The sequence below is a fragment of the Aristolochia californica genome, unplaced genomic scaffold, assembly GCF_029961685.1.
Source record: "Aristolochia californica isolate CCGP_79_NKW_82.1479 unplaced genomic scaffold, dmAriCali1.0.hap1 SCAF_3, whole genome shotgun sequence".
Taxonomy (NCBI): Eukaryota; Viridiplantae; Streptophyta; class Magnoliopsida; order Piperales; family Aristolochiaceae; genus Aristolochia; species Aristolochia californica.
The window spans coordinates 40,554,796-40,566,580 of NW_027181992.1; the positions used below are offsets into that span (position 1 = coordinate 40,554,796).

Below are 11,785 nucleotides of genomic sequence, written 5' to 3' on the forward strand. Positions count from 1 at the left end.
GGAAAACCTTTAAAATCAAACCAAACTGAGATGGGAAAGGCTCTGGAAGGCTGAGAGGTTTAGGGCACGAGTGATGGAAGAGTTTGAAATGGGAAAATGAGGGGAAACATCGGTTAAAACTCTTCAACTTCTCTTTTGGCGTCATGATTGATCAATCATTTTGTCTTGATTGACTGATCAATTGCTTATGTTGATCGATCGATCAGTATGCAGAGTGACTGAAAAGTGATCTTTTGGTTTCCATTTCACTCTTATGGCAGTAATTTTGAAGGGGGGTTGCTCATGTTACGGTCCCAGATCAGACACAAGGATTCGTTGGGAGGATCTTGGATCTGCCATAGGTTACGGGTATGCCATGCATTATTGTAGGGATAGCAGGAAAATATGGGGAAGACGAAGATTAATGGAGGATGAGAGAATACGTGAGTTTGTTAGGAAAACCCTAACCTCGAGATCAAGAAGGTGATCTCAAGCCTGTTTACACTAGATTTAACCTAATTCTCAATGTTTGTCCTTCTCATTACTCTTACCCCTTAAATAGGGTTCACCCTGTTAGGGTTTAATAAAATATTACAAAAATATCCCTATGAATAAAATATTCCAAAAATATCCCTATGAATACATAATTCCAAAAATACCCCTGTGACCTAAACTGAAATATAATAAAGTAAATTAAATAAAACAACTAAAATAATAATATTATTGCGTGCATAACATTACACCCCCCTGGAAGAATGAGCTTGTCCTCAAGCTCGGAAGTAGGGTTTGTATGCCGATGTCTCTACCAGTGCCCAAGTAGCATCCGTGATCGCTATGTTTGCTCTCTAGGCGCCCCAACGTGAGAGCATTCCACCCAAGGAGTTTTTTTTTTTTTTTAGGGTCAACTGTAGGGATGTGTGCCGAATGTCGCTACATCTCCCCAAGCAGTAGCTCTGCCCTTCCGCAATCCTAGACTGGTGTGAAACAGCCCCTCACAGCGGCCCCCCATTAGCCAGGTTGCATAGCCTACCCTTTGCCAGCCTGGCAGCAACAACATCAGGACCAACCCCCTGGGATGGAGAAGACTCAGTAGCACTGACCCCCTCCAGTTGCTGCACCCGGAAACACTTAGAGGTCTGAAACCATGATGTGTGTCACCCCTTGGCCTAGCCTCTTCCATTGTTATTTTGTAGCCATTTATATCTGAACCGTTGAGTTCCAAGGCCTGAGAGAAGCCACCATCACCGCTTAAGTCCATGTAAGCAAGCCCCTTAGAAGCACTAGTAGTCATGAAAGATGGTAGAAACATCCATGCGTCAGTTTCTTTAGTTGCACATGTGACATCAACCTACCCATTGTATATACTCACATTTACTCCTTTTGATAAGATCTCACATTGTATATAATCACAGTGGGTTATGCCCTATTGGGTCTCTGAGGAAATACTGCTCCAGCACGCAACAGCTCCTGATATGCAGCATAATATTGTGGATATCTTGCCCTGGCACCACCAAAAGCCTCTTGCCATGTATCTACTAGGACCACTATTTTCTCCTTGACATGAAAATCAGGCTTCTGTTTCACAATCATCACCATCTCGTGCAGAACATCTTTCTCAGCAACATGCATATGAACTATCTCTCCACCCAACAGAATTTGTGGAGGGTGATGGCCTTGACCATCCCCCGCAACAAGAACAAGAAAGCCTATTGTTGAGGCAGCTCTTCTAACAGCACCACTGGCAAAGTACATCATGACAATTATATCAGCATATCCGTCGACCTTGTGTATGGTAGCTTCAAACGGTTCTCCTTCTAGTGTTGTAGACAATTGCCGAGTCAAATCTGTTATCACAATTTCAACCCATGATATCACCTCAAGAATAGAACAAACCGGCAAACCTTCACCATATGCAACATCATCATTGCATTCTAACTCAACAAAAAGATTGCCAAATGCAATTGCAGGTTCTGCTGTAGGTTTGACATCTTCAACAGAACTAGACTTTATTTTTGCAGACTCAACTGAGGCACTACTACTAGCAGCAACATGCAGCCCTGATTCATCGTGCTCCGTATGCCCAACAGTAGGTTGAGCATAATCAATGAACAACCATGCATTCCTATCAACATATACAGCACTCCTGCATACTTCTGCATTCTCAAAGGTCACAAATCCAAAACATTTGGATTTCCCATCCCCTTCTCCCATTAGTGCAGCGCATGTAATGTTTCCACACCCACCAAATAGTTTCTTCCAATCTGAAACAGCCACATTGCTGTTGTATTCATTCACCACAATAGAAGTCACCCCATTCTGTTATGCAATCCCAGCAAGTGTGCTTTGCTGGTCTAGGGCATTGTTGTATATGTTTAAAGCCGTTTCAAGCAACTAGAGTGTCTGTGCAGGCTCATGCATAGACTCAGAGATGGCAAAAACATCAGGTAGACCACTTCCAATGTAAAAGATGTCATTTTGTCTTGGTGTCATTCTAGAATTGTAAAAGAAGTCACAAGTTGCAGCAACCAAGCCAGCCCAAAGAGAGAAAAAACATACGCCTACAGAATGTTTTCACAGCTTGAGAATCATGGAGCATAATGATGAAATTGGTGAGGGCACCCCCACTCGTAGCTCCCCACCCTAAGCCAAGGGACAGAATGGCAGATGGTGCAGACCAAGACCCATCCAACCTTCGAGCAACCACCAACCCTGAACCCATGTTGTAGGTAAGAACCACCCCTGCTATTGCAACTAAATAAAATTGCCAGCCCTTTAGCGCCTTGGAACACTGCCAGAGGTATAGATCTCTCTGGATATAACCTAGCAACCTGACAGTAACGCCGTAAAGTAATGGTTGACTTGTATATCTCTTGTTCCATAGATAAACCTATGGGCCTATTTATCCATCCTCTCATACATGTCCAATCAGTCAACCCATGCTTTGCAACTTGCACAGCATTGCTTATAGTGTTGATCAATACATCCTGCAGAGGATCAAGCCTATCATAGCAAGTGGCACACACCCTCTGAGGATCCTGCTCTCTAAACTTCATAGGTAGCAAACATCTACCCTTTTCTCCAGAGGCAGTCCACACCCAAGGTTGGATACCCAACAAAAGTTCATCAATTTCATCTTCAGCAGTGAAGTGACTCCCAGCCATTGGCATTTCCTCACCAGGTCCTTTGCAGGAGAATGGTAAAATTTGTAGGACTCTTCACCAGGAACCTCTTTGGGATTGCGCAGCCATATGGCATTCACATCATTCAGGACTACCAAGCCACTGTGCTCATCAACATCAAAATAGAGCCTCCCACAAAAACATTTCAGCATCACATTAAGCACAAATAGATACGGGACATGCACACTGGTCTCGGCAACTGAAAAATTAAACAGCTTCACATTATCAAGTGGACAACGAACATATGCACTAGTGTTGTGCCCAGCAGAAGAACAACCAAGCCACTAGAAAAAATTCAGAGGTCCCAAAAAAAAAAATTTAATGGATCCCGGCATCCTCCTAAAAATTTCATCTTGAACAGCATACCCCCAATCCAAAAGTCCCTCAATTGGCCATCGATGCTCTGCTGCACAACCCAGAGACCCTTCGTCTCTAATTTTCGAGCAGCGTTGCTGCTGCTCAGGCCCTCTGACCCACATCAACACCCTGAAAAACTTATTTTGATCTAAAAATCGAGGGAGTTTCTGAAGCTTACCCCTAGTGGAATTGAAGACGGTTCCCCGCTGGGCTTTCGAGGGCGAGGTTGAGGCTGATAATGAGAATCGGGAAGCCAAAGCTCGCTGGGTTGCCGACGGTGCTTCCTCTTTTCCCGGTGGATTCTTGTTTCTGCCGGTGCTTGTAGATGTTTGGAGACAGAAGAGGGATGCCCTAACTGATTTGTCGTGATCGAGACAGATCGGAAGGCTTTCGTCTGTTGTGCGGAAAAAATTTCTGTTGGACGTAAAAAGGGGATTTGGGAGGTTGAACCCAAATCAGCCTACACCGAGGAGCTTTTGGCAGAAACCCACTCCGGTTTCCTTGATTCAGAAATCAATTTTGGCTGGCCCGTCGCTGTAGTTCCCTGCTCAGCATACCCCTCTGATTTCCCCAAATCGTCGTCGTCCTTTGGCTTTGGATATCCATGTGCGGAAATCTTGATTTTTTGTGATGCAAAGCCTCTTTGTCCGTCCGGATTTGAGGTTGCTCCCAAATCTTCCGTAGAGACTTCGGATGGTAAACTGGATGAACTTTGTGATTTTTTTGGCCCGCCCGAGACAGCTTCGACCCCATCTTTTGTGCCGTTGTTGTGCTCGGAGAATTCAGGTTGTTTGACTTGTTTTACGGCAGCATCGAGTTCCTCCTTTGCATAACATCCAATGGAAGCATCTAACCGTGCACGTATTTCTTCCAATTCCTTACCCATAGCAATCCATCTTTCTTGGGATATAGAATAACCCATTGCGTTCCTGCTCTGATACCAGTTGTTACGATCTCGAATCGAACACAAGGATTCGTGGGAAGGATCTTGGATCTGCCACAAGTTACGGATCTACCATGCATTACTGTAGGGATAGTAGGTAGACAAGGGGAAGGCGAAGATCAATGGAGGATAAGAGAATACTTGGGTTTTTGAGGAAAACCCTAACCTCGAGATTAAGAAGTTGATCTCAAGCCTGTTTACGCTAGATTTAACCTAATTCTCGATGTTTGTCCTTCTCATTACTCTTACCCCTTAAATGGGTTCACCCTGTTAGGGTTTAATAAAATATTACAAAAATATCCCTATAAATAAAATATTCCAAAAATATCCCTATGAATACATAATTCCAAAAATACCCCTATGACCTAAAACTGAAATAAAATAAAGCAAATTAAAGAAAAAACTAAAATAATAATGTTATTGTGTGCATAACAGCTCATGCCTAGTTTTCCTCGAAGCTTTGAGAACAAATCAAATCCCAATGTCTGTTAGTTGATTTTCAATAGGAATGAATTCAATTCTTATTACTTTGGTTTGAACCAACTCTCTAATGAAATTATGCCCAATTTCTATATGTTTTGATCGAGAGTCATGAACCAGGTTCTTACTTAAAACTTATGAAGCACTTTTTGTCACAATAAAATGGAATTTCATTTTGCTCTAAGACATAATCATCTAGTTGTTATTTAATCTAAAGAATTTGTGCACGACAACTTCCACATGCTATGTACCCAACCTCTGTGGTAGATAAGGCAACTGAATGTTGTTTCTTGGAAAACCAAAAGACAAACATATTTCCAAGTAGTTGGCAGCTACCGGCAAAATCAGCATCAAAGTAACCTACTAGATCAATAGATGATGAGTTTGAGTATCAAAGTCTTTAGTTCAGTGTTTCGAGTAGGTAAGAAAAAATTATTTATGTAGAAGTTAGAATCCCATGAGAAGGACTCTAGGTTAATGTGGAAGAAGAATGAGAGAAGAGAGAGAGGAGAGAGGAAGGAGAAGGACGCGTCAAGGGAGAAGAGAGGGTGGCTGGACAATTTTTGAAAGAGAGGAGAAGGCTTGAATGCCTTACCTCTTAGCCAAAGCTCTTATTTATAGTGTTACAATGCCCTTAGTACTACAACTCAATAGATTAAAAGACATAATTTGATAACTTATTTACATCTTTATGCCATCCCTATGGAACTTATCATAAATTACCATTTTGCCACTCATTTGACTTGTGGGCTTCTAGCCTTGAGCTTGTGGACTTGAGCCCATCTTCCAACACTCCCCCTCAAACTGGAGGAAAAAATACTTCATAAATACCTAGCTTGCCACATATATAAGATAGAATTTTGGATGTAACCGATTGGGTGAGGATACCAGCTACTTACTCTTGAAATGAAACATATTTAAGAGAGGTTATTCCTGCTTGAAACTTTTCCAGTATAAAATGACAATCTACCTCAATATGTTTAGTTCTTTCATGAAGACTGGATTTGACATAATATGAATAGCTGCTTGATTATCACAATGTAGGCCCATGGAACCTCCCTTATAAAATCTCAATTCGGTAAGAAGAGTCTTTATCCATAAAAGTTCACTTATAGTGTGGGCCATAGCTCAGTATTCTGCTTCAACACTAGATCTTGCAACCACGTATTGCTTTTTGTTTATCCATGTGACCAAGTTCCCCCCAACAAGGGTACAATACCCAGACGTAGATTTTTTAGCATTAGGTGATCCAGCCAAATCTGCACTGTGAGAAGCCTTCTATATTGAAGTGTCCATGATTTTTATATAGCAATCCTTTTCCCGAAGCACCTTTTAGGTATCGTAGTATTCTCTCCAAAGCTTGCTAGTGAGCAATTTGTGGTTTGTGCATGAACTGACTTACCACGCTCACAGCATATGATATATCTGGCCTGGTTACCATGAGATAGATAAATTTTCCCACGAATCTTTGATATTTTCCAGTGTCAACATCTTCTACAGTCGTAGAACATAATTTTTCATTCGTATCCATAGGTGTATCAAATAGTCTACAAACCTTCTTTCTTGTTTCTTCAAGAAGATCCAAGGTGTATTTTCTTTAAGACAATAATATCCCATGTTTTGACTGAAGAACTTCTATACCCAGAAAATATTTGAGTTACCTAGATCTTTAGTCTTGAACTCTTAACATATCATATTCTCCACTTCTTGTATACTATGAGCATCATTCCCGATCAAGATAATATCATCAACATACACGGCCAATAATATCTTCCCTTTGATAGTATCTTTAACATATACTGAGTGATCAACTGAGCACCAATGAAAGTCAAATCGTAAAAACGTTTGACTGAATTTATCAAACTAGGCCCAAGGGGACTATTTAAACCCATATAAAGATTTCTTTAACCGACATATGGACTCCCCCTCAACCACATATACTGGTGGTTGGACCATAAAAATTTCTTCGCATATATCACCATTTAAAAATGCATTTTTTACATCAAGTTGATATACGGGCCATGATGAGTTAGCAGCAATAAATAAGATGATATGTACTGAGTTCAGTTTTGCAACTGGAGAGAAAGTCTCTTCATAATCTATCCCATAATACTAAGTGTAACCTTTTGCAACGAGTCGTGCTTTAATACAAGCAACCGACCCATCTGGGTTGTGTTTCACCGTAACTACCCATTTACAACCAACTGGTTTTTTTCCTTTTGGGAGTGATGCCAATGTCCATGTTTGATTTTCATATACACGACCAAGAAAGGCTCACATATCTAAGAGTATTATAAGATGGGTCACACGACTAGTCATGGGCTGCTTGTGGTGTGGATCGAAGAATGAAGCCAAACCAAAATCCGCAATCTTAAGTATCCCACCATTGTCAAGAAGAAGATTTGAACCCTTAATGTCACGGTGTAACACCCCTTGGTTGTGACTGTGCTCAAGCCCCGACAATAACTGATGCATATAACATTTTACCTGAGGTTCTATGAACTTAATTCCTGGACTAGCAGCAAACCCCGCTAGATCGTGCTCCATGTATTCAAATACAAGGTACAAACTACAAGACATCCTCGAGGTGACCAAGCCCTCTATTTGTACAAAATTCAGGTGATCCAGCCGCCGTAGGATAAGAATCTCTCTCGCCATGAATTTCACCCTCCCTGGCTCCAAATTGTCGAATCTGACCTCCTTCAACACCACAATCTTGCCTGTCAAAGTGTCTCTAGCTTTGTATACATTGTTGTAAGTTCCATGCCCAATCTTATCTAGCTTCTCCAAAGTGTCAGCCCGGCATGGTGTCCAGCCTTTGATGGCCTCGCCTGCAACGGCGATGAGCCAAGAAGGCCATCCAGTAGCAATCTGCTTGCCGTATACATTCTTCTGGGGGTTACTGAGCCTCGGGTTTGACCGCGACCGTCTCCACTAGCCTCGTGGCCATTGACCCCGTCAGTATTTTCTACCTTCTTCTGACTGTCACCGTTCCCGTTTTGAACCTCAATAGTGTCAGCCCTCGGCACAGAAACCTGAACATTCCTACCCGATACAAACAATGAATTCCTGTTCTTTCCCCTCTCCTTTTCGGAACTCGCAGATGTCAACGCCTCCCTTCCAAAGATGCAACCCTTCCCTCACTGATCCAAAAATCTCTCAGTGCATCGCATTATTCCACCGGGCTGATCCGCTTCATAAACCCTAGACCTGTCCTCAATTTAGAGGACTCGATCGATTCTGTTAGCCGTAGCTCAAGGACGTAACTTTTTCTCTTTTGTCTGACAGGCCTGAGATAGCAATGATTTGTAGACAACACGATTTATGGCTGACAAAAATGAAGAAAAAATGGCGATAGAAATAGTAAATTGGGGCTTCCATCTTTGATGTTCCACCATTAAAGTGGCAGCCAGTGTCAGAGTGGTTCCATCCATTCTTGTAGGCAGTAGCTTTCCGCACTTAACAGATCGGTTTGTTGGGTTGTATTGGCTAGCCGCTGTCATGGTATTAGAGCTGGGCACGCCACGTCCCGCATTCAAATCCCGTGAGAGGCGGTCAAGAATGGGCGGGGTGGGTGTCAGAGTGGTTCCGTCCACTCTTGTAGGCGGTAGCTTTCCGCACCTAACAGATCGGTCTGTTGGGTTGTATTGGCTAGCCGCTGTGAGCCAGAGCTTCGATTTGTTTTATTGACCCAATTTATGGAGAATAATCGATTGGACTCTACGATTGACCGAGTTTTTACTCTTTTGGGATATGGTCTCCAGCCCACACAATTAATGAAAGATCACATATCTAAGAGTATTATAAGATGGGTCACACGACCAAAGAAGACCCACAAGATGGACCTAGGACCATAAGAAGTAGAACTCACCATGATTACCACGAGTTGGCATCTTTATCACATAAGTGGGAAGATCAAGGACTCATAAAGGCATCTTTATCTTATGGTCACATCCTAGAAGAGTTCTAGTTTGTGTTATGTTTGTCTTTTATCTATATTGAGTTATTTAATTATGTTAGGACTTATTTTTAAGTTCTAGAGTTTGGGTGTAATTGGGACAAAGGTAGTTTTGTTGTAATTGGACTCTACTACCTTCCTCTATTATAAATAGAGGTTCGTGTACTCTGATTATAATAAATTAATAAAATCAATGAAGTATTTCTTTTTTCCAAAAATTCAATAGTATCAGAGCAGGTTTTGTGAGTTGACTTGGTCAACCCACAGAGATAATGAGATCATTTTCTCTAAACCCTAAGTTTAGGTTCGTAGTTGTTTTTTTCAATCCCTACACCCGTAGTTTGCTTTGCGTTTTTCACCTCTATACTGAGATTTTCATTTTGTAAGTTATATATTAATGGAAAAATATTTGAGTCAAATTTCCAAAGAGAAACGATTTTTTTCCAATCGGAGTTATAGATAAAGAGAAATCGATATTTAAACTTCAACTTTCGAGGTATTTTAAGCTATTAACAATGAGAATTTATATGGAGATATATATATCAAAAGAAATATCTATACGTCTATTCTCTTACTTATTCAACCAATTTTCAATCGGATTTATTTAAAAAGAGAAATCGATATTTGAAGCATCAAAGGTCTGATTGAAAAAAAAAGGTTCGAGCAGTAGAAGAAAGCTTCAACTTGTGAGGTAATTTATTCTATCAAGAACGAAACTTTATAAGGAGAATTATATATCAAAAGAAAGATCGGTTAGTCTATTTTCCTATCTATTCAACTAATTCTTGATCCAAATTTATTATAAGGAGATATTGATCTTGAAAGAGTCAATGGTCATGCTGGAAAAAAAAGGAGAAACAACGCTTAGTTCAACCAGATGACAGAGACCAAACTATCATATTATTTATCTTCTGATAAGTATATTTTATGAAGAAAAGTTATACTTGGATGAAATGTATTTAAGTCTAGTTTCAGAAGGAGAAAATTCCATGTCAATCTGATCTATATTTAAAGATATATTTGCATTGGAAGAATCAAAGGTACGTTGGTATTCTATTGTATGGAAAAATACGAATTTAAGCCCATTGTTTTGCGTCAATTTTTGAGTTGATATATCAGGAAAATGTCTCACTTCTCCCTAGTTTGAGGGCTTATTTATACATCTCTTTATTTTCGAGTATTGCTACATCTATGATATTTGGTTCAAACTGGGATCACTGCCATTACCTCCCAGCTTGAAGGGGAGAAGTAGAAGAAGTGCAAAGAAGAGGTATTTTATTCCATATGTTGTGGATAAGTTTTATGTGAACAAAATATTCAAGAAAGGGGGAGCACAAATGAAGCTTGTGCATCCAAGAAAAAATATTAATATCGGATTATGATTATTTCATGGGTCCTTCTACAAGGTTTATTATTTTGGTTCGTGTTATATTTGTTGGAAGATGGTCGTGTTACATTGCAATTGTTGTTATTATGTCTCTTTGGATGAGACATTATTATTGAAGAAGAGGTAGTCTCAGTACCTTTTCTCATACCATAATTTATTTTACTCTAAAAAATATCATGGTTAGGAGACCATGAGAGTCAATGCCCAGATTGGGACACCATGATAAATTTAACTCTAAAAAATATCACAGTTGGGATACCACGAGAGTTAGTGTCTAGATTGGGACACCATTATAAATAAACCCACTATTCCCCTGTAATGGTTTTTATTACTCCTACCACTTGAGAGTCATTGTCCTGTGAAGGGACACGGTAGTGGACACTTCAGAGCAATGCTGATAGACACACTACCTACAGAAAACGGAGTGTGCCCTACATCCAGCATTAGGACTGGAGTATGGAGCAATGTCTTACTGGCTAGGAATGATTTTTACTCTCACTTATAATATGCCAGCAAGGCTTCATGGAAGGAGGTAACAGCTTGAGGGAGAGTGTTGGAAGATGTGCCATTTTATACAAAAAGATTCAATACATCATTTGCAGTAAACAGGGAGTTCATGATGTTCTCTCACCCCCAGCTTGAGGGGAAATATTGGAAGATGGGCTCTAGCCCACACAACCAAGGAAGGCTCACATATCTAAGAGTATTATAAGATGGGCCACACGATCAAGGAAGGTCCACAAGATGGGTCCAAGCCCATAAGAAGTAGGACCCACCATGATTACCAAGAGTTGACATCCTTATCACATAACTTGGAAGATCAAGAAGGACCCACAAAGGCATCTTTATCTTTTGCTCACGTCCTAGAAGAGTTTTAGTTTGAGTTATGTTTGTATTTTATCTATATTGAGTTATTTAATTATGCTAGGACTTATCTTTAAGTGTTAGAGTTTGGGTGTAATTGGGACAAAAGTAGTTTTATTGTAATTGGACTCTACTACCTTCCTCTATTATAAATAAAGGTTCATGTACTCTGATTCTAATAAGTTAATGAAGTCAACGAAGTATTTCTCTTTTCCATAAATTCAAGACAATGCATGCATTTCTTCATCCATAGTCGTCTTCCATCCTAGATGCTTCAGGGCCTCCTAATAGGATTGTGGAATGGAAACAAACGAAAGAGAAGCAAGAAACTGAACACACTCAGAAGATAAACGATGAGAAGACATAAAATTGGCAATTGGATGAGATTTAGTACAAGAATGCCGTTCCTATCATTACGCAATAGGCCGAGTATCAAATTCAAGTCCAAACATAGGAGGAGAAAGACTTACCTCAGGTATATCCGACAACTCCACAGGTGAGGGGACAGCTGGTGCTTCAGGGGGTTGAGTAATATCTCCAGTAAATGGCACAAGTGGGCATGGAGTGGTAGAAGGAAATATAAATCTTGGAGGAACCTCATCTGAGGAGTAGAAGGAAGTGTCTTCAAAGAAAGTCAT

The 11,785-nt window shown here is 40.5% G+C and overlaps 1 protein-coding gene and 1 pseudogene across 1 annotated transcript; both read right to left on the minus strand.

Moving 5' to 3' along the window:
- Window positions 1-494: 494 nt before the first annotated feature.
- LOC137959250 (uncharacterized) lies at window positions 495-4,171 on the minus strand. Its single transcript, XM_068806634.1, has 2 exons — window positions 3,694-4,171; window positions 495-3,357 (listed from the first exon to the last, which is right to left on the minus strand). The coding sequence occupies exon 2, from the start codon at window positions 2,188-2,190 to the stop codon at window positions 1,396-1,398; it is 795 nt and encodes a 264-aa protein (XP_068662735.1). The 5' UTR covers window positions 2,191-3,357; window positions 3,694-4,171; the 3' UTR covers window positions 495-1,395.
- Window positions 4,172-7,212: 3,041 nt separating this feature from the next.
- LOC137959558 (probable serine/threonine-protein kinase At1g54610) lies at window positions 7,213-11,785 on the minus strand (annotated as a pseudogene).

Coding starts and splice junctions, on each gene's coding strand:
- LOC137959250 (XM_068806634.1), bottom strand. CDS start 2,190: ATGGGAGAAGGGGATGGGAAATCCAAATGTTTTGGATTTGTGACCTTT.